This window comes from Aulostomus chinensis, chromosome 17 (genome assembly GCF_037954235.1).
Source record: "Aulostomus chinensis isolate RoL2024-O1b breed Wild chromosome 17, RoL_Achi_v1.0, whole genome shotgun sequence".
Classification (NCBI taxonomy): domain Eukaryota; kingdom Metazoa; phylum Chordata; class Actinopteri; order Syngnathiformes; family Aulostomidae; genus Aulostomus; species Aulostomus chinensis.
Genome location: NC_141336.1, coordinates 12239614 through 12262891, shown reverse-complemented (window position 1 = coordinate 12262891; position 23278 = coordinate 12239614). Strand labels below are relative to the sequence as shown.

General features: G+C 40.1%; 1 protein-coding gene across 2 annotated transcripts in view; it reads left to right on the top strand.

Moving 5' to 3' along the window:
* fndc3ba (fibronectin type III domain containing 3Ba) overlaps nucleotides 1–18175 on the top strand; it is a 98458-nt gene extending 80283 nt beyond the window's left edge. For both annotated transcript variants that reach the window (XM_086183036.1, XM_086183037.1), the window contains exons 20-27: nucleotides 296–468; nucleotides 1432–1545; nucleotides 2030–2179; nucleotides 5406–5686; nucleotides 8764–8982; nucleotides 14734–14900; nucleotides 15532–15659; nucleotides 16954–18175. In XM_086183036.1, coding sequence (XP_086039162.1) covers nucleotides 296–468; nucleotides 1432–1545; nucleotides 2030–2179; nucleotides 5406–5686; nucleotides 8764–8982; nucleotides 14734–14900; nucleotides 15532–15659; nucleotides 16954–17265 — 1544 coding nt within the window. In that variant the 3' untranslated portion in view covers nucleotides 17266–18175. The remainder of the gene's footprint in view (nucleotides 1–295; nucleotides 469–1431; nucleotides 1546–2029; nucleotides 2180–5405; nucleotides 5687–8763; nucleotides 8983–14733; nucleotides 14901–15531; nucleotides 15660–16953) is intronic.
* The last annotated feature ends 5103 nt before the right edge of the window (nucleotides 18176–23278 follow it).

Below are 23278 nucleotides of genomic sequence, written 5' to 3'. Positions count from 1 at the left end.
TCAGTGTAGCCTCAGACAGACAACACCGCTGCGATTACTGGATCAAGTTGAAGGTCACACATATGGCTTCAGAGGGTTTTCCCTGCTGTCAGTTACTACTTCCAATGTACTGCAACCAAAGTAAAGCAGTAGAAGAGAGAAAGCCATCAAAACAACAGAGAAATAGTCAGTAATTTTTTTTTTTTTTTATAAAATACATAACATTACACCTGATTTGTTTTTCTGTCACAGATGATTCTCTATACAGATAGTAGTTTGATTGTGAGTTGTTGTTTTTTTCTCTCCGTCCACTCAGACTCCCCTGCCTCTGAGGGAGTGAGCGTGGAGTATGTGTTCAGTCTGGAGATGAGTGAGGGGGACACCAGTCCACAAGAAGTTTACCATGGGTCAGAGCTGCAATGCACCGTTGGAAGTCTGCTACCAGGTGCAACGTACAGCTTCCGACTGCGGGCCGCCAATGAGGCTGGGGTGAGGACAACACATGCAACCAGTAGATCAGTAATAACGAAGAAGGCCGTGAAGCATTTAATTCATAATACTGCAAAAGCTGCTGCCCTGTTTGTGATTCCGTTTTTTTTCCTCACTACACCACATTGCTAAGAAAGCATAAACAGCATGCATGTGATGATACACACATGAGAATAAAATAGAATACGTTGGAAGGCACCTAGCGTTAGGAAGAATTAACAGCAATTATATGAATCACAGAATAATGAAACAAAAAAATTCAGTGTCTAAAACAGTTACAAAATGAAGCAATTGTATAAATGAGTTAAGTGCTGTATTTAAAGTGCATTCAAGGCAGCGTAAAATTGTATATATGTGTATGTATACAAGTACAGTTGATTAAAATGACCTGTGCTAAGGTCTTACAGGGCAAGGGGGGAGGGCTGGCACAGTTGGCTCATGAGATAATAGTGCGGTGTGTTAGTTATGTTGTGGTAACGGGATATTATCTTATTATCTTGAGAAAAATAGCTGTCATCCTGTGAGGTTGATTGTCATTATCATTGGTATTTAATCGTCACATGACAATGAGTAATTATATTGTTATTACAACGTCTTTATCATAACATTTTGCACTTCAACTGGTCAGGCGAGGAAATCACTCAGTACTTTCTGCTTTGGCGACATGGCGCTGTTTAATAGCTCTGCTCTGCAAGACGTTTTCAAATAAGACCCACCATTCAACAAGTCATTTAAAATGTTTTTGTTTGTTCTTTTAATCGTATTAAGGCGCTGACATGAGTCAAAGATAGACAGGAGCAGTCACTATTATGGGTCAGAGTGTCCCAGACAGTGCCGGCTTGTCATCTACAATTTGAAGGCCATATCTAATGGCTTTCTGCGTTCACAAGCTCAAGAGTGTGAGCCCAGTCTAGTTGAGGAAAAGAAAACGCTTCACACAGCTAACACTGCCGTCTCTTTTAGTTTGGCGAGCATTCTGAGCCAACAGAGGTTACGACTGCAGCGGGTCCTCCTGGCCAGTGTGGGGCGCCCCTCATATCTCTCACCAGTAACACCTGCGTAACACTCAACTGGGAGGTGAGAAACACACGCGCACACAGATACACAACCTTACTCATGAATGAAAGACTGAGCAAAGCAAACGAGAGACAAGAGACATTTCTTCAAATGTTTCCTCGACTGTCAAGCGATGCCTCCCTCTTCAGTTTGTATGACCCAAAAACCTGCCTTTTCCAATTTGTCTACAGTGTTGAGAAGTAGAGCCGAGAGAGTTGTTGTTCGGAGCAATCAAGGATGATATGTAGAAAATGAAAAAAATTTGTTAGCGCTTTGTCATTATTTGAGCACAGTGTCTTTCAGTTTTATTCTCTTTGGTTGGTTTTAATGTGGTGATATATCTATATTTTCTTGTTCTCTTTCTTGTTTGAAAGACAGCTGAAAGTTATGTAGACTATTGAACTTTGTATCCATTTCTGACAGCATTTATTTCCAAATTTTCTTTTTGTTTGTTGGTTTGTTTTTTTGTGTCCCTGAGTTGAGTGTGAGTTTCAATGTATTACAGAGTCCTGAAGGTTCGGGTACAGACATCTCTGAATATCGCTTAGAGTGGGGGAGGGATGATGAACCCTTGGAGCTCATCTATTGTGGATCTGCTACACAGTGTGAACTGTCGGACCTGACGCCTGCCACAAACTACTGCTGCAGGTTACAGGTAACACATACACACACACACACACATACACACACACACACACACACACACTCACACACTATGTTCAACTCAAACCATTCATTGAAAAAACATACACACGCTCACATTTAGGAGGCAGGAACACTCAAACTGCATCAATGACAAATAGAGATGTTTGTGTGAGAATGAAAAGGCACATATGAAAACATACTAAACGAAGCGCTAACTTTTTAAACACTAGTGCTGTGAACCAATTAGAAGTTCATCACAGTCATGTTGTGTGATTAATCTCTATTAATAGCAAAATAATACGTGAGTGTTACATTGTATTTTTGGGGAGATGAAAGAAATACATGTGTGGCAACGGAATAAAAAGTCAAGACTTTTGTTGTTTTTGTTGTTTTTTATTTCAACTATATTATTAAAATGTCACTCTTGAGACCCCCACTCCTGGACTGGGGCTGCGATGTCCTGGCCCCCCACATCAGCTACAGCCAGCTACGCACAGCATCCAAGACAAACCGTAGCACATACACATACACGTACACACGCGTATACACACATACACGCATGGAGCGCACAACTGACCCATAAACACACACTCAGACATTTATCTTAAAATTATATTAAACCAAATGGTAAAAAGAAAAAGAAAAATCTCACTCTTGGATGATTTCAATCTGAGATGATTTCTAAATTAGAATCTCTTCATTTGGTGAGTAAACAAGTGTGGTGTAGGGCTTCGCATCGCTATTTGTTGTGCTTGATGAGCTTTTTGCATTTGAAGAGTTGAATTCCAGAGTGGATGGGCTCATCCTGGATGGATGACTCTGCTCACCCATGAGAGGCACTGGCTACTAAAGTGTAATCACACCCGCTGTTACAGAGAGACACTGAGATTACACTCTGTATATTGTGTGTGTGTGTGTGAGTGTGTTTAGGTGGTTGGGTGGGGGTGCTCTGCTGTGAGCTCTTTATGCCTGATGGCTACTTCCTCCTCATTTGAAGGAGGAAGTAACAGTCAAACATAGTCCTTAAATTTAATCTGCACTATTTAAGGTGACTTTACTTTTTACCGGGGGTTGTCATCTCCATCCTGCCCTCAACTGGTTTACAACACCGCTGTACACACAGCTCCTGGCGCACAAGCATAGGAATAAAAACCCTATTAAAGCCTCTCTTTACAGGTGGCCAGTTTATTTCAGAATTGATATTTAATTAGCTTCAGGGGTGACAGCACCTATGCCATTGCATGCCCTAGAGTATGGAACAGCATCCCTTTCTAACCAGATCTGCCTCCTCTGTTCATTCTTTAAAGTCCAGACTCAAGACATATTTTTACTCGCTAGCATTTATGTCCTCCTAATGTGGTGTCCTGTCGCGATGCTTTTATGTTTGCTGTTACGCACCCTCACCTGTAATTGGTTGATTTGTGCCTCTAAACTGTTGCCATATCTGTTTAAGTGCTGTTTTTAGGGTTTGATAAGATGTTACAATAACAGGATGCATGAGTTGTATTTAGTCCTGTCTATGATTTTTCTCGTAACCTGATCAGAATCGTATTTGGTGGATTGCTTTTTAATGTACTTTATGAATGAATTAAACTTGACTAAAATTTAAAGTAATCATTAACACTCGCAGCACGAGTACAACATGACAAGAACATATGACATAATATGTTAGGTTGACGGCATGTACGAGTAAATATCAGCTGAGGCTGGAGTCAGAAACGATAACACAAACACACAGAAGCTAATAAAAGATTGATGATAATTTTGTTGTGCACTGATTCTTAATATGCATAAATAAGTTTCTCTCTCTTTCCCCGTATTTGTCCGCCACTCTCCTTTCTCTCTAAAGCAATGAATCTAATCTCAGGTTTTATAGCTCTTTCCTTTATGGGCTCGGTAATAAAGTTTAGAGGACAGCATAAGGTCATTGCAAAAAGTGAATTAGTGTGTGTTTATAATGTCCTTTTGTGTGTTTACGTGCCTTTGCAGTATACACAACTGTTTTCATACCACATGTGTGTTAACAGGACAGTTGTCCATCAAACAAAAGCCAGTGACTTGGTTGAACTCTCCGTGACTCCCTACACTCTACACTAGAAGATCAACCTGAAGTGGTTCATCTTCTTGAGCCATATTTCAAATCTTCACAGCCTGACATTCACTTGTTTTATTAGTGCCCTTTAAATAGCCAGACACTATCACGGGGTGAGGTAAATCACAGGTACCCCACATTTCTTGTTTTTTTTTTTTCCAGCCTCAAATATATCCTCACTAAAATATATTTGAAGGTAGTTTACTGCCAAGATAAAGTACAAGACATCTTCTTCTCCGAAGCTATCAGAATGCTTGACTGTAAGTATACGCTGTAGATAGCAAGTCCGGCCCCCGATTCCTCGATGTGCTCTCACACTAATGAGGTTCTGGGAAAGGGGATAAGAAATATTTTCTATGAAGAAATCCGAGCTCTTCGTGTTTTTAGAAATATGCACGAGATTTGTTGTGTCTCAGTGAGGCTGTTTTATCTTGCTTGGTACATTAAATGGCGCGTTTTGCCTCCAAGAAGAACACCGACCGGGTGTATGTGTAGGGAGTGTTTGTATTTGAAGGTTTTAATGTGTATTCGAGGCATATTTGAGATCCTGGTGTCTGTCATGAGCCCTTTTTTCACTGGCGAAAGAGACAACTCATAACACCTGGCTTTTTTATGCAGTAGGAGTAGTCGTTCAATCAGCATTCAGTCCTGGGTGAAAAAAACCCACCAAAAGGCATGGGGATTTGTCAGCTCCAGGTGGCATAGATGTGAACGCAAAACCTGGGGGAATGCGTTAAATTGTGACCTATTTCTGACACAAAACTATGACACATTTAAAGCGCCTTACCATCGTTTACCTGGTGTGGAGAAACCACCTAAACACCTTCATTTGCCTCCATGCTACTGTCTACGATACTGTTCTTAACCCTGTTTTTCAGGATATTTTTGACATTGATCTTTACACATCAGGAAAAACTAACAACAGAGAAGCAACTCGTCTACTTGCGATGGGAAAGAGTTCGATCCGCTTTTAAAACCAGGTTTAAAAAAAGACACTTTGCAGTGGGAAAAGTGTTGTGGTTGTTGTTTCAGGTCATCCTCTTTCCATCACTCTCTTAAACACTTGTTTATTCTCCCTCCTGCTCTCAGTTATAGCTCTTCCTCATCTCTTCTTACCCTCTCATTGTTTTTCTCTCCCTCTCAGGCAGTGAATCAGGCAGGCGCTGGTCCCAACAGCGAGCAAATTAATTTCCAGACCCCAGCAACAATTCCTGATCCAGTCTCCTCCCTCAACCTTCTCGACGTTCCGGTCTCCTCAGAATCAGGTCACTCTCGGTCTACCTGCCTCTTCCTCAAGTGGGAGGAGCCAAACAGCAATGGGGCGGAGATTTCCTCCTACATCATCACTCTGGATGACCAAACCATCACTGTGGAATCAGGGACAAGTCACCTTGTCACAGGCCTGCATCCAGACAGCGAATACAGGTACTGGCATGAATAAGTAGGAAAAGTTGCTGTCTTATTTCATACAAAGTGTGATTAATGTTGATGATGATCCCTAATCATGGAGTTGACATGTTGACTCACCACCGTGTCACACCATGTTCGTACGGTAAACTTCTTTCAAACTATTGTGAAACTTGGGAATGGTAAACCAACATTGAATTACCTTTTATACTTTTTTGGGGACAACAAACAAAGCAGTAACCCCTCAGATGGCTCAGTACTTTACTTTTTCCTTCTTCTCTTACATTTTAGGGGAGCCCCACCCTCTACCATGATATCCTGGTTCATAGCAGCCTTTTTTTTCCCAATCAATCCTGCGCATTTTTTAAAATGAAAGTGTATCTCACCCTCACAAGGGTGTGCAGCACATTTGGGGTTGGTATAGTAAAAATCCAAAATGCTCTATTCATTTCACTGCTAATCATCAAAAAAAAAAAAAAAATCCAATACTGAAGATGTCTATAATCCAGTTGGTTTCGTTCAAATGGATATATGGGTCAAATCAAGCTCATCAAGGACTTCTTGATCTTTAAATGGTTTGATTTTGAAAGGCCAAAAAAGGCGTGTTTGGAGGACTTGAATTATGTATGACAGACAGTTATTTGCACTTCATTTGTGGTTATTGGGGCAATTTGTCTTGAGCTTGTTTGTGTTCAAAGCAATTTCACCCACAAGGGAAGACGAAAAGTAATGATTCAACAAGAGATATGCAGTAGCATTGTAGCCCTTCTTTTACTATGTTTTAACCTTACACGCTCATGACTGTAATGTACATCAGGGGGCATCTGTGTACCTCTGAATAAGTATTTCCCGTAAGTTTGCAATTTAAAACATAAAACAAAAGTGGCCCCAGGAAGGTACCTTGAGCAGTGACACTGACAGCACTTATCTCATAAACTAACGAGATATATTTTCTGCTGTATGATTTGTTCCTATATTTATCAACAAAAATCTGAAGTTATACATAAACATGTAGTGGTAGAAGTGTGTTGTAAATCAGGACACCCCTAGGAAGAGTAGGGATTTTAGACCTTCCTATGCAAAAAAAAACAACCCACAACTACTCAGTCATCTGAATCACCAGCTGTTGTTTTTATGTTTCTGTAAGCAATTCTGTAAATTACATGTAGGGGTGTGTGTGTGTGTGAGGTAGGTGGGGTGGGGGTGAAGAGGCAGAGTGATTACACACCATTGTTTTCATTCCGAGGTTGTTTTTGTCCCGATGTCACTCTGGTCTCTTGCATAATGGCTGCCACAGAGAACACCGTGCATGTGTGCGTTTGTGCATATGAGTTTGTGCGTGTGTGCGTTCGTGCATGCGTGTGCATGAGAGCCAGTAGGAGTTTTTGTGTGTGCCAATGATGGTAATTCTGGTTGTTATTTACAGCAATGGGATACTCATATTTTATTAGTATTTGTGGCTTTTGAAAGACAACAGTAAATGTTGTTTGCTCTGTCAGTAATGAGTTTGTGCTCCAGTGCAGGTTTAACATTTTTACATTCTGAGGTTATTATTAAAAAATAGTGCGCCTGTCTTCAGGTTCCTCCTCTCCTCTGTCAGTCAATGTTGTATGGAACTGATCTGTGCAATCCTACAAAGAAATATCGCAATCCATCTGAAATTTAGGGTGTTATTGTCTCGTAAGAAGTAGAGATGTTATCGACTAACTGCATGTTCTCTTCCAGTATCATGCGCAATTGATTCATTTTTCAAAGAATCTCTGTTATTTTTTTCCCAGAAATGAGCTCTCACAGCAAACCTTTCCATCTTCACTGTATACCACCTCAGTTCATTAATCAAGGTCTTTAAGTCTGGAGAGGCAGGAGGATAATTCCATGCAGTCACACATCGCAGAATATAGATTCAGTAAATCTGCGGGGCCAAAAAATGCACTCTAGAATGGACATGAAAATGCTCCAGTGTCAATTATTGATGACACATAGGACAATGGTGCATTAATTTTTTATATTTGTCGAATTTAATATTCATGTTGACTTTTCAGGAAAATCTGTCATAAAAAAAATATGCATTTGCAGGACTGTGCACCTTGTTTATCATTTTCATAGATTGTTATGTTAGCATACAATGACTGATGGTTTTTTTCCATCTAGATAACATAGTTATGTTGTACCTGGTGGCTGTGCAGTGACCAGTGACATGAGGTTTTCTCTCTCATCAGGACAAAACAGAATAAAACAGATTAAAAATTCATCATTTGATATGTAGATCCTGATGTAACCCAGTCTGATTAAAAACAACAACAACAACAACCACAAGAGGCACGTTTCTTCATCATCCTTCCTTTTTCTCTTCAAGTCTTATCTCTGTGCTTCCATAAAAAAGATGGGTCCTCTGTTATCACTTGACTGCGTGAATAATAATAATGAAAGGTTACAGGTGAAGAGAATTAGCGATGAAATGTCAAGATGGAAGGCGCTCACCGGCCATGAGCCTCTGACATGTATGCTAATGGGCCAATCAGACATTTAGAGAAAATAGGTGACAAAAATCCATTTCTGTCAATCTTTTTTTGATTAGGAGAAGACATTTGTCTCAACATATGTGCATGTATAGCCTTTATTACTCAGGGTTTATAAACTCTGCGTACAATATCTGTTTCCTGTAATTTACCAAGTATAGATTGGAACCTTACAGCTAAAAGGAGAGAATGGAAAATGGAAAGTTATGAAATAAAGCTCAGAAAACACTGTTGTAATGATTGTCTCTTGTTTGCGGGTTTAGAAAAAATAGCCCTTCCAAGTCAGACGTATTTAAGTCTAATCCTGGATAGTACATTGAGTTGTAATGGGAGAATGGATCAGAGCAGCATCCAAGGGCAAAACTAATACATCAGGTCAGCCTCTTCACAGCACCGTTAAAACAATAGTCTTGCAAACAAACTGATAAAACACTGTGTATCCCGGTACATGCTGTTTGTTCTGGACATGTTTTCAAAGCAGAGCAAAAAATGCAAACCAAACATAGTACTTCTATGTTACAATATAATATAAGAACCTTTAAATACATGTTCTCTGTCTTCCTGTGTTGTCTGCAGTGTACAGATCCAGGCAGTGAACGCCATTGGCTGTAGCCCCTCAAGTCCACCCCTTCTTGTGAGGACACGTCCTCTCCCTCCAACCCCACCCCCTCTTGAATGTTCTGCTGCTGGACCCCAGAGCCTGAAGCTGAAGTGGGGTGAAAATGCCAGCAACACGCGCACCCTGCTCACTGATGACATGGTCTACATACTACAGATGGAAGACAAAAACCACAGGTGGCGTAAAATACACCCCTCATATATCTTTGTTTACATATTAGCCTTCAATTTTGTATATGTCTGTATCATATAAACCTGACGAATATACGCAGCACCCTGTATTTGGCTTAGGCTCATCTCAGACCAAATAGGTTCTTTCTTTCTTCTTTCTTTCACTGGTTAGAACACAAGAAAATGCGCCTTTTCACGGTTTACTGTGTGGCATTGTAGCATTCTGCTGCTAAATGAGCAACAAAGAACAAGAGGCAATGATGATGATGCCCTGTCCAGAGCTGTACAACCCTGCCCTGAGGGTGTACAAGGATGTAAATCGATTAGCAAAAGCATGCAAATTCGCTACATATAACAAATGAGCTATTGAAGTACTGCAGCGCAACTGTTATGTAGCACCATACGAGTATCTGATATGGTGCGAATGCAGCCTTATGAACCGGATGCCAAAGGCACACTATTCACCACGAAGTTCTCGTCATCAAAAGCTATACGACATGAGAAAAAGCTGGTAGTGATACGGCTGGATATAAATAGAACTTTTGATATAGATTGATTTCAGAACATTGCACCAACGCAAAAACACGTACAGAGTATAAGTTAAACATAGTGAACTGTGTTTTACTGTTTTGTTTTGTTTTTTTACCAGTTTAGTTTAAACTCTTCTTTTGCCTAAAACAGACTTAAAGAATAACTGTTGTCTTAAGAAACGTATTGTTTTCATTGGATTTTTTTCTGTAAATGTTGGTATTGAAAAATTAATGTAAAGCTCAGCCTAAAAATCTCACGGTGGAAAAAACATAATTTTGTATTTTACTAATCGTGTTCAAGGCACATTAATCATTAGAAATATTCATTGATATTATACAGCCTTCCACCTGCTTAAAATGAATAGATATTTCACATATAGAGGCTTTGTTATGACTTGGATCTGTTATTGTAATGGTTTGCTCTCTCTAGGCAGCCATGTGCATCTTCTCCACCCACAGTCGGTCAATATCAGGACCAAAAAGGTCAATACTACACAGAAACCTCCGACACACACAAACACAGGGAGGACAGAACATGAGCAGCTTGAGAGAGGGAACGGGAGCGCGTGTGCATTCACGAGTAGTTAGAAGTATATGTAGATGTGTGTGTGTGCGCGGGGGCTTTTTCTGTGTGCGCAGTAACCAGATGTACCATGGAGTAGTCACGTTGAGGGCATCTGGAGCCAGCCAGGATACAGCCTCCAACAATCAACCTAACTGAGTGGTCAGACAGGAGTGACAAAGAGTGATTGAACTAACTTGAGGAGGAGACGAAGGAGCAGAACACGACCAGTGACCAGAGATAGCCATGCAACTGCAATGAGGGCAAGAAGTGGACAGTTTTACTTCAATTACCTTTGATAAATCGAAGTAGATGTAACACGGAGGTGGTGAATAGGGTTAACCGTGTAGGGCTGAAGAGACATTTTTATTGGTTTGGTTCAGATTGTATCGCTTCCTGCTTCGACTCTATCAAATACATAGCATTCCTGTTCAGAAGTTATCAGTGTTAGAATTAAAACTTGGCTGGGATCAAGTTGGCACCCAAGCACCTTGACACCTCTCAAATGGGCCAGAGTGCAACAGGCAACAGATGGTGCCATATTTAACCTCCCCAACACACACTCAGTTACAAACCAACGCAGAGGTAGAATCATAAACACTTACCCGTTAATTGAGAACAGCTTTTTCAATTTAGGGAATTGAATTCACTCTTTGCAGCACTCGTTTTCACAGTGATTAATGCGGGTGGTTGCTCCATTGCAGGAGGATAGTCCTACTATGCCTACACTGTGTTTGCAAACACAGAATCTGTTCACCTGTTCTCAAAGGCTTACCTCCACTGTACTCTGGATTCAAATCGTGGTTATATTTTGTCGGTCCAATCCTACTTTCAGAAACCATCCACCTCTCAGTAGGTCTGCCCTTCATTTCCAATAAGAAAATATCATATACGCTGCATGCTTGCAACTATATTCAGCAATGCATAAATATGGGCGTTTGCAAGTTTGTGAATGCTTTATGCCATGAACTGGAGACTATATGTTGTCAGATTGCTCATCCTCCCCGTTATTGTTAGTTTATTATCTCAGGAACACCTTGTATTAATTTCTTCAAATTTGGCACAAACATCCACTAGGAATCAAAGAGGATTTTAAAATATTTTTTATTTTGAAAATCAGTCACCTCGCAGGATTGCCATACCTCAGGAGTGAATTAATTCAAACTTGGCACCAACAAATTGGTATTTGTAGTCATTTATGTGTTCAATTTTTAATATCCTGTTAGACTGTAAACAACATTGGTGGCCTTAGTGGTTGAACTTGTATAGAAGCGGGGGCCTGGGTTTGTGTGTCCCATGTTGGCTTTTAGTTTGAGCTCAACAGTCGTCTTAAATTGGCCTCTAATTTATCATTAGTCCGGCCAGAGTATTTTCTTTTTGTTTTCTAATCAAGTTAATTAGACAAAAGGTCCTTAGGTCCTTCCTCACTGTAAAGAACCTGCAGCAAATTCTCTACCGGTTCTACAGCTCTGAGTGAGTCTCAGCTCATTGTTTCAGCTCATTGTTTAGCTGTCCTACAACATCACAATTTCGTTTCACTCTCACAGCCCCCATAATATAATTTTTGGCTGCAGCGAGTGGTTGTTTCCAGAGAAGAAGCTGTAAAAGCACATTCTCTGCACTGAACAAGTCGGACACAACTGGTATGGAACAATCAGAACTTAAAATCCAGATATTTTCCCTCATGGGTTGATGGAGAATAGAAAACAGAGCTCTTCCTGTGCTCCTTTTTGCTTTCTCATGACTTTCTATTGCAGCGAATTGGCTGCAGTTTTCATTATTGCTTCACTTGCTATGGCAACCAGATGATTACTATATCTCAAAGGAGATTGGAAAGATTCTTTGAAATGATAAGTACAGACATCAGAAATATTTAGCTGTGTAAACAAACATATTGAATAACGAACTTCAATATAATTTCCAATTTTGCTAATAACATTAATCAGTGTCATTTTTGATCAAATACCCTTAACTGCCTTTCCATTGTTGGTCTTTGGCTGTCCCTGACCGTCTCACTTTCTTTGTCTCTTGCCTTCTAATGCATTTGAATTCATCTTCTTTTATTTTTGCGAAAGGTAACTTCACCTCATTTAGACCTCTTGAGAAATAAATCTCCCCCCCCCCCCCATGAATCTCACCTCATCTTTTTTGTTTTCTCCAAACCACACGGACATGCCTCCATTCAAGATGATAAAGGCCAGTGTTTCTTAGGTCGTCAATATTGAATTCCCTCTCTTTACTTCCTTTTCCACCTCAGCCTGAGTTGATTTTTTTATTTTCTTATCTCCCTCTATGCAGATGTGAAGCTCACGTTCTGTCCTCCTCTTGCTTTCCTCAGTTACTCTGCTATTGCCCGTTAAAAGCTTGCCCTGTTGATTTTTCTCATTTCAAATTGTCCTAATTTGTATTACCCAGAATGCATTCTGACAGGAGTTCTTACATGGATTCCATGGCAACATGAGTAGTGCAGTCTAAAAAGGCTTCAACCTTTTAACCCAGGGCTTTAGATGAGGTGGCAGGTTGAAGACCAGGGACCAGCAGAGAAAATTGGTTGCACTTTCCTAAAAATAAAATAAAAAAAGATCTCTATTGCTTATTTTTGTTCAGCTGTTAACCTTCCACCCCTTTTCTTCTGCCTTACAGCCCCCTCAAAGTTCTGTCCTCCTTTCACGTCATCAGTCCATTTAGGCCACCGTCTTTTATTTAACACATACATTTGTGTTTTTCTGATGAAAAACAATTGGTCCCTTCTTTGTCTCTCGTGCTGAAATTTGTCATTATAGCTCATTGATATAAGTCAATAACTGATTAAAGACAAAGTTACTATGTTTGAATCAGTGATTCCATTTAGTGAATCTGATTAATATATCAAAAATAACAACATACGTGTATCTTTATTTCAGATGCATCTACTCGGGGTGTGTCCAGGTCCATAAAATGCCTAGATTAGATTCCTAATTAGAAATTAGGCTGGAGGTAAATGTTTTTGTTAACTTTGCAATTCTATTAAAAAAACAACAACAACAACAACAACCAAAAACCTTTATGAAACTGTTTAAAGACAGAGATTTCTTTTTGGACATTCTCTGAAAAATCATGACAGAAAAGCTTTTAAGATCCCGCTCTCGTTTGAAGGTAAAATAATGGTCTTCCGAAATAAATGTTTCAACTTTTTGTGTTTGTGCGTGTGTGTGTTGAATCATCGCAGGCTTTTAAACAATGCATTGATTACACACAACAAAGCGCCACAAGTACAGGCGACACAATATGGACACAAACAAAACAAATGAAATTATTTTGTGTATTCTCATTCTCATGAGTGAGTAACACGTCTGTGTCTGCTGCTGCCTCCTCCGTCTCTGCTGTTCTCTGCCGCTTGTTGTGGTTGATCGGTCGACTGTTTGGCGCCCAACCAAGGCTGCGGTTAATCTCATTAAATGTGTCCTGATGATTGTGCTGCGTGTTAATTGTTTGTATTCTGCTTCCTGGCTCTGTCCGATTGAGGAGGGGTCACAGTGATAATCTGGCTATTTGCATCTTATGATCTATCTATCTTTTCATCTATCCATTTATCTGTCTATCCATCTATTTATCTATACAGGCCCACCATATATCACTCCGCTGTAGTCCAGCCACATATAGAGCTCATCTAGAGTTACGGCCTTCTATTAAACCTCGACCTCTCTCACACTCTCCTCCATTGCCTCACAGCACATCTTCCATCATCGTGTGTAATTACCAGTTAACACCACCTCTCCCTCCCCTCCGTATCCTCCTCAGACTCTCTCCCACCACCGTTGTCTCCTCTCATCTCTTAATTTGACTCATTGTCTTCTCTTCCTTTCCAACTTTTGCCCTGTGGTCGCCGAGTGTCGATAAGTGAGATAAACAACCTCTGTTTTTAGTTCAAATCCTTTTTTCTGACTCACTCATTTACTCACTTATCTCCAGTTCAGTCCAGCAATCTGTTAATCTATGAGCCAAAAATATTTTTTCTTTTTTTTTGCAGCTTGCTTTCAGTAGATTTATGACTATGACCTGTCAGTATTCTTACAGTGCATTCATAAATCCAACCACAATCGCTTTCTTGAACTCTTCTTGCTTCCTGTAAGCAACATCATTGTCTCCTTTAAAGGTCTCTTAGACCATCCGTTCACCTTTTCTGCGTCGCACAAAGACATGATGGGTGGAACTTAAATGTGGACTCATCAGACCAAAGCCCAGATTTCCACTGGTCTGATGTCCATTCCTTGAGTTTCTTGGCCCAAGCAAATCTCTTCTGCTTGTTGCTTTTCCTCACTAGTAGTTTCTTAGCAGCTGTTAGACCATCAAGGCCTGATCGGCTCAGTCTCCTCTGAACAGTTGATGTAGAGACGTGTCAGCTACTAGAACTCTGTGAGGCTTTTATCTGGGTTCTCATCTGAGGTACTGTTAACTTGTGATTTCTGAGGCTGGTGACTCAGATGAACTCATCCTCAGCAGCAGAGGAGACACTTCCTCTGCAGAGGTGGTCTTCCTTTCCTGGGGCCGTCCTCATGTGAGCCGGTTCCATCGTAGCGCTTGATGGGTTTTGCACTGTACTTGAATGAAGAATGAAAGATATCTCTCTCTCTCTCTCTCTCTCTCTCGTTCTCTCTCTCTCCCTCCCTCTTTCTCTCTCTCCAGGTTTGTGACCATCTACCGTGGACCCAGCCACACCTACAAGGTGCAGCGATTGACTGAGTCCAGCAACTACAGTTTCAGAATACAGGCTATCAGTGATGCTGGGGAGGGTCCCTTCTCTGACACACATACCTTCTGCACCACCAAGTCTGTACCCCCTGCTCTCAAAGGTAAACACACTTGGGCATCACAGTAATGTGGGATTACATACATTTGTTTTTTTGTGTGGCTGTCGACATGTTTACCATAGTCTTTATTAGCAGCCGTTTGGCCTTTTCTGTCAACAACGAGGCGGTTGCTTGTTATAGCGACAGTAATCACAGTCACTATTATCCTCTCCAATAATATAATCACAGCATTATGGGAACGAATGAAGTTGGGAACAGGAAGCACAGTTACCTACCAAAATATCCAGAAGAGACACATTACACCTTCAAGGGTCTAAACAGCTTATGTAAAGCCATTAATACTGCATCTGCATGAACAATGTAAGAGAGGAGATGAGAAAACTACATGAATATATCTGGTTATTTCATTAACAATGCACAAAAAGAGGATGTATCTAATAATGCACAAAATTAATGCAGTGTTGGTAATACAGGAAATTTTAAATTAAGAAAAAGCCAGAAGAAGAAAAGCCTGTTGAAACAACTAATAAAGAGTAATAGTATTAACTAATCTATCGCTTATTTAGGTCAAACAAAACTCACGTTTTACTAAATTTTAATAGTATATTTGTTGTCATATTGTATTTTTTTAAGTATAAAATTGTCACGCATTTACTTTTTTTGTACCTAACAGCTCCCAGAGTGCACCAACTGGAGGGAAACGTGTGTAAGATCACATGGGAGACAATTCCACCAATGAGAGGGGATCCTGTGAGCTACGTGCTCCAGGTGCTGGTAGGACGCGAGTCAGAATACAAACAGGTGTGTTTGGGCAACACACACACACACACACACACACACACACACACACACACAAGTCAAATGAGAGTTCCAGCACGTCAAGTCATAGATTTATTTCATATTATATTTATTTTTGTCAAAATCTGGGAGGTGACAAGGATATTTTCTAATCTCCCCTGGGGGTTAAAAATTTCATCTGCACTGATGGAGAAGCTGTTTCAGGACACTCAGCCACCTGCACACGTAGACACATATTTGAACATGAACACACTCTCTCCCTCATACATATAGAGCCTCTCAGTTGTCTGTTACCCCTTGGAGGGATGCAGCTGCTGAAACTGGAGGTCGTCCGCAGTACCAGTACTGTTTTATTGTATTGACTTGAAAATAACTTTGGCTGCACAAGGAAATATGGGATGTGGTGGCTGGCATGGAGCAGACTTCATAGACTGCAGACAAAAAGATTTGTCTTCAGGCTGTTTTACTTTCTTTTATTGAACTGCCACACAGCCCAAGTTCACGAGCAGACAAAAAGCACAGCTGTGTGTGTTATGCGTGTTTGCTGATTGTATTATTTGTGCTTTTCAATACCAATCTGTGATGCTGCTTTTCAAATGTACTCGTGAACTTTTCTTATGGAATTTAGCTTTTAATCTACTTGTATTCTTTCGCATTCTCACTATATCTACTTTCTATTTCGTCAATTTCTTTGTCAGGTTACTCTGTAGATAAATCAGTGCATCTTAGGGAGAAAACACACTTTTTCCTTCTGCTGCTTTGAAATACATTATGGATGTTTTTTCTTGTATTCTCAGAAAGTCAGTTCCAGTAACCTTTCAAGATAAAACATTAATAAAAAACATAGACAAATAACAAAGTTCACCTTTATACTTGAATGAATGAGGAAGATGCCCAGCCAAGTGATTAACTCTCCCTCGCCTGTCACCTGGAATAAGCAGATGCAGATACTTTGGCTTTTACAGGATAAAAACCTGCTACTCCTTGTTACCAAACAGGCTTTTGTAACTAATGTTCATTCAACCTTCAGTCACTCTTTTCTCTTTCAGTGTTTTCCAAGTCAAGTTTATTTGTGATCCTTGTATAACTGGAGGCCTGAAGCCACATCTCTTTATCCAAATATTTACAACTTGATGACAGAACTTGGTGTTATGGGTTTGACTCATGTTTAATCAAATATCGTTCATATTTTAGTTCTTTCCCACAACTCACCTACTGACAAGCATGTGCCAGTTTGGGGAAGTGAGCATCATCACAACCTGCTAACTGCCAGTTTATTCTGTTTGTCAACATCCAGGTTTTTAAGGGAGAGGAGGGTGTGTTCCAATTCCCTGGCCTCCAGGGCAACACAGACTATCGTTTCCGTGTGGGCGCCTGCCGCCGTTGCCAGGATACATGCCAGGAACTGTGCGGACCACTTAGCCCCTCCTCCTTGTTCACCTTGCGTCGCCAGGAGACAGCATCATCGGGAGAGCTGTGCGCCGTGAAGACGGGCAAAGGGGCAGGCTTGATCTCTAGTGATGAGCGATTCGCAGCACTGATTGTGTGCGTGTTTGCGGGTTTCTCCATCCTCATCGCCTGCTTGCTACAGTACTTCTTCATGAAGTGAGGGAATTTTAACTATAGGATAGAAAGAGAAAGCAAAATCAAAGAGAAACTTTAAAAAATCATCTATGAAAGAACCGAATGAAATCAAAACAAACACTTGAGATGTACTTCTAAGGCTTTGTATGTTTTCTTAGTCAAAGTATGGATTCAGGCTTTCCTCGCATCGTTCCTTCTTGTATTCTGCCTTCACTCAGTTCAGTCTCATTTGTCTCTGTTGTCTTTGTATCATTGTCTGTCCTGTTACGGATTTCTGTCGAGGGAAGCCCTGTCTTAGCTGTACCTCTGTTGGGAAAGAAAACTGATAATCAAGCCTTAAAATAGCTGTGAGCAGTTACTCCTCAGACTGACTTGCATGTTTTTATTTTGTATCTTCTACAATCATATTCAATTAGAGAACGTGTATATTTCTTGATGGTCATTGCCTTACTTTATTTGTTGTGTTTTTCAATGTTTAATTTGATTTTTTTTTTTTTTTTTTTTTTTTTTGCTGCAGTCTTTATTCATTCAGCCATATTCCAGTCTAGGCATTCAAAGCTTTAGCTGTTCATACTGTATTATTTCTTCTTTTTTTTTGGGTTGCTACTCTACAGGCTGTCAGTCAGTTTATGGAATATGCACCTGCTCTCACACACAAAAACTGATATGGTATACACACACACACACACACACACACACACACACACACACACACACACACACACACACACACAAGCAATCGCACTCATGCAGTGACAATGACACACATCCCCCCGGAAGACATCATTCACATATTTACTCAGCTTTTTCAATCACTCACTTGTTCAGCTACCAAAGTGATGCAATCCATGTGTGGTGTAAGATGCTGCTATCCTGTGATTTTATTATAACTACAAAAGAATGGAAAACCAGAATATATATATATACACACATATATATATATATATACACACACACACACACACACACATATATATATATATATATATGTGTGTGTGTGTGTGTATATATATATATATATATGTGTGTGTATATATATATACATATATATATATATATGTGTATATGTATATATATACACATATATGTATATATATATACACATATATATATGAGACACAATATATATGACAACAAATATCTATGATGCTATAGAAGTGATGTAATATAAGTGACGGCAATTTAAGTTCTGAAGTACAGTGTGAAAGAGGAAGAGTTGTCTCTAGGTGCTCACATTCTCTGAGATCAGTTCTGCAAGTCTTGCTTACAGTTGAAGGAGCCCTTACTAACTGGTCTTGGATCAGAATACAAACTTTAGCAGGTATTTAAATGTGGGGCATAAACTGGCTTTTAACAAGGCTTGGATCGTGAAAGGTCGTGAAAGGGCTCGGCTGAGCATTTAACACGCTCTCATTGAGCTGTCGGTCCATATTGTACCATCTCAAGTACCACTGCTCCAGCCTCTTTATCTTTAGCTTTAGTAGCAATATGCTCATAGCATCAAACACCCAGAGGTGCTAACAGCCTGTCAGCTAGCCCCGCTTCTCAGAGTTGTGTGTGTGTGTTTTGTTAACGAGGAAAGCCATTAGGAGTTAGTGCGAGCTTTACGTCGCCGTACTTTAGCCAGGCGCTAGCCAGAGCAGTGCTAAATTTGTAGTTTCCCCTTCTAGCACGTCTGTGAATGGATGGATTTGAAGAGTGATCCCATCCCTTCTACCCATCCACGATTACGTGCTGTCAACTTTTTGCTCTGGCTGCTTCTCTCTTGCTTTCAGTCCATCCAATCCTTCTGCCCGTGCACTACCTTCTTCCTCTCTTCTTTCTTTCCCTCTATTTAAAGGTGCTTTATTGACATGTAATCAGAGCAGTAGCAAGTCCGTGGTCTCTCCTTAGATGAACATATTCTCTGGGGATTTGAACTAATGTTCACTAACCAAACAAGCCTTTGACAGGACACAACTCAACAAAACAGGGCATTCTGATACACGTTACACCTCCTGACCCCACCCCCCCACCCCGACTCCCAAACCCTCCTTTTACCCCCAACTCGAAAGCCAAGGTACAGCTCAACACACACACGCTCCGCACACACACACACACACACACACACACACACACACACACACACACACACACACACACACACACACACACCCTGATGATCCAAAGAGGTCAGCCTGACCTGTATGATTCTTTAGTGTCCACTTCTGTTAGTGGGGTGTTTGGGGGAGGATGGTGTGCTAAGATAAAGGGGAGGTGAAGGAGGGGCAGAGCACTAGTTTAGCCCCGCCGCTGAGCTCCGATTGGCAGCCTGTAACGTACCTCAGGGATAAGGCCTTACAGAGGGGAGATCTAATCCTGTTATCCCCGTCGCTGTCATATTAGCCCCTCTGTTTCTCTCTGACCCCCCCCCTTTCGCTCGCTCACTCTCTCTCTTTTTCATTTTTTTGGATGCTGTGTCTTGTCCTCTGTCAATGCTGTGCCTTGCTCCTGTATGTCAGTAAGCAAAAGTCGTTTACTAGCTCAAAATACCTTTGCCAAAGTTGATGGGAAAGTTAAGGTAGAGTTCTTTTGTAGGTTTTATTTATACTATATATTTGCATACAGTACTTTACATGCCAATTACAGTGCAATCTTCATTTATTTATTGTTTAAAGATAAAGAGACAAGTGTAGTTATATACTAATTTTTTTCCTTGTAGCATGTTTTTTTCTTTCAATTTAAAAAAAAAATGGATGTATGTTAGATTGTATGATTAAGGCCAGCATTCCTTATCTCAGTAACCCTTTAAGTATTTCTCTTTACAGCTGTTGGGAGCCCATCAGTCCATACATTACAGTTATCATTTTAAAACATGTAACCAAATGCATATGTATTGGTGTATTTTTTTTTTTTTTAATTTTATTTTCATCTCCTGTTTCGGCCTCGCTCAGCCGAGTAGTAACGCTTAGAGAGACATGTAGCAAAGCCGGGCCTAAGGGTCAGTTCAAGTCATCTGTATCTGGAGAAAACGTTGCTTCCTTTGGCTTTTTTTCTTTTTGTTTGTTTTGTTCTGACTAGTGTTATAACAAAGCTTCTGATATCATTTTACTGTTTTATTGCCAAAGTGCAGCCTTCTCCTGTCCACTAGATTTTCAGTTGTCTAAAGGGTTCTGTGATATTCTTCTGTAACTACACAGCATTATTATTATTATTATTACTATTATTCTCTGAAAAGGAAAAAAATAACTTGATCTGTGATTATGCTTCTTGTCATATTATCTTTTTATTTTTATTTTTATTTTTTTTGGGGGGGGGGGGGGGTTGTAAAGCATAATGTGCCATTTTGAAATGTTTAGCCCCTTTCAGAGGAGAGTTTTTAACCGAACCTGATTTCACACTGAAAAGGAAAAAAAAAAGAAAAGAGAAAAAAAAGGCAAAACAATCATACAATGATTTCAGGCAGATAACAAATATATTGACGATTTCTTGTTCAGGCTAGTGCTGGTATAGCAGTAGTGAGTATTTTGTATCCAGTATTTTGCTAAGAGATGATATACAGAGATATCTATAGAGCTATAGAATAAGATGGTAAATACATTATGACTAACAGATTTGAAGCACTTTTTTATGCCGAGCATTAGTCTTGATGAGGCTCCGAGTGAGAGGAGACATGCAATCCCACGTTTTATGTTCCAAACACTACTGCCAAATGCCGTCTGTTACATTCATGATTACGTTGCTGCGTCACTGTGACATTGGCATTACTGGTGCACGCTTCTGTGCATCTCAACCGGCACCGTTCTCCCCGAAGAATGCAAACTACAGTTTCATAGGGAGAATTAACGGTGTCCTTTTTTTTTTTTCTTTTTTTTTTTCCCTCCTCTTTTTCTCAGATGTGCTCATGGCGCGTCTTGCCTGTTGCATTGTAGTGGACAGGTCACGTGTGAGGTGTCCTGTCCTGAACCGCTGATGTGTCGTTGCCCGGCCACGACCCTCTAAGTCCCCCTTTTTTCAAGCCTTGATGCCCCGATTGGAGAGCAGGTCAGGCAAAGGTCAGGCCAGTCATGTTAAGTGTTGAAGAACCCAAGGTTAACACAGTGTTCACTGAAAGACTGTGGGCAGGGTACTCCCTTTATGTGCTTATTGTTGTTTTTGTTTTCTTAATGCTGGTGATTTTATCGACCATTCTTCCCCACCCACCCAACTTGCAGGTCCTGCATATTTGGTGGGGTATTTCAAACATTGAGAGACAATGAGATCTTTTTTGTTTTTGTTTTTTATTTTGCCCAGCAACCCCACATCTGTGCCTTCTGATCAGATTTTTCTTTCTTTTTTTTTTTTTGTTCTTTGTTTTTGTTATATTTTATACGTTTTACAGTAAGTAGAGATTTTGACTGAGAGATTGGCGATCTGACAAACGTACAGAGACTCACAGGTATTTAACTATTTTTTAAGCAACGACAAAAAAGAAAAAAACCAGAAACATATTTTTACCTCACAATTAAAAAAAAAAACAACGAAACATTCCAATGTTGTCATGGTCTACAAATTGAAAAAAAAAAAAAGAAATTCATGCATTTCTTCTTGTATTGTAAATGTTAGACAATTTCATATGCATTATATAAAAGAACTGCCATATCAATTTTAATGTATAGATTTTTTGCAAATACTACCCTATGTATGTAAGACGTAACTGTATCGGTAGCGTATATATAATATATTTATGCCCAATAAATGTTTTAATTTTTTTTCTGACTTTGATTACCAGGTGTGTGTTTTATTGTGTGTGTCATTATTCATCCGTGCTTGTACAAATACAGTATACTCTTTATCAGCATTGTGTTATATGAGACGCCAAATCCTTGACATTTATTGTTGAAAGTTAGCAAGGGTTTCATCCTCCTTGCAGCTTAGTGATAATTAATGGTTGTCATAAAAGGGTTATAATAAACAATATAGTTTTACTAGGAGGTACAGTGGGCGCTTTGACTTATGCCAGATGATATAAATGTGTTTCCAGTGCGTGTGCCTGCTACATCCAGACGAGTGCATTGCAGATGTTATTATCTCTGTTATTATCATACTGCTGCACTGTATGCTGATTTCCTCTCGACCTGCAGCGGCGCTGTCCCTTAGTTTTGCATGTATTTCAAATTGCGTATGATTAAGTAGGTGAGAACCAAACAAAGTGCTGCCAGTATATCTTAATTTTGTTCTAAGAAATGTGTTTACCCCAGTGATTACTAATATCTCTTAGAAAATGACCCCTAGTGAACTATTTCAAGGTAAAGCAAACATCATATTATCAGAGTCAGATGCACCGGTTCCTTTATCTTTGAAGTAGCTGTGACATCGAGGAGAAATCCAGTCTGGTGTCATTCTGACACTGAAGTTTGAGGATGAAATGTAAAGTACTTATGTGGTTCTTAAATGTCAACAAAATTGCAAGAGCGCAGGTTAATAGCTCAAGAATGTGCAGAGCGTCTCATGAGCGGATGCGTTTACACCCACTGACCTGGATCTGCTATAAGGGCACGGCCTCGCTGTGTCGATCCGTCCATCCACCACTTGTCTTGACTGAAACATCGTCGCCTTATAAAATAATCGCCTTAGTCATTTTTCCAAGTTTTTAATAAAACGCACACACAAAAATGCAGTTGATTTAAGCAAAAAAAAGAGGATCGAAAATGGCTAAGGCAATTATTTTAAGAAGGTAACAAAATGGAAGCAAGAGTTAAATGAATAACCGCTTTATTATGTAGACATTCAAGTGTCACTTTGGCGAAACATCAGCTTTTCATCATCATAGACACTTAACAACCAGGGGTGACGATAGAAGACGAGTGTCCAGGGTGGCACTAACTACACCTCATATCTGATTGGTCACCCTGTTCCCTCTCAGACCCTGGCGTCACATGATTGGTTGGCTTTCCATGTTTTTTGGTTAATTTTGTTTACTTTTGCTGGAAAAAAATATAATTGGCTGGGTGGACGCATGAGTCAACCAAGCTGGCAGCTCTGACAAGCAGGACTCCCCTGGCTGCCCCCAGGCTACC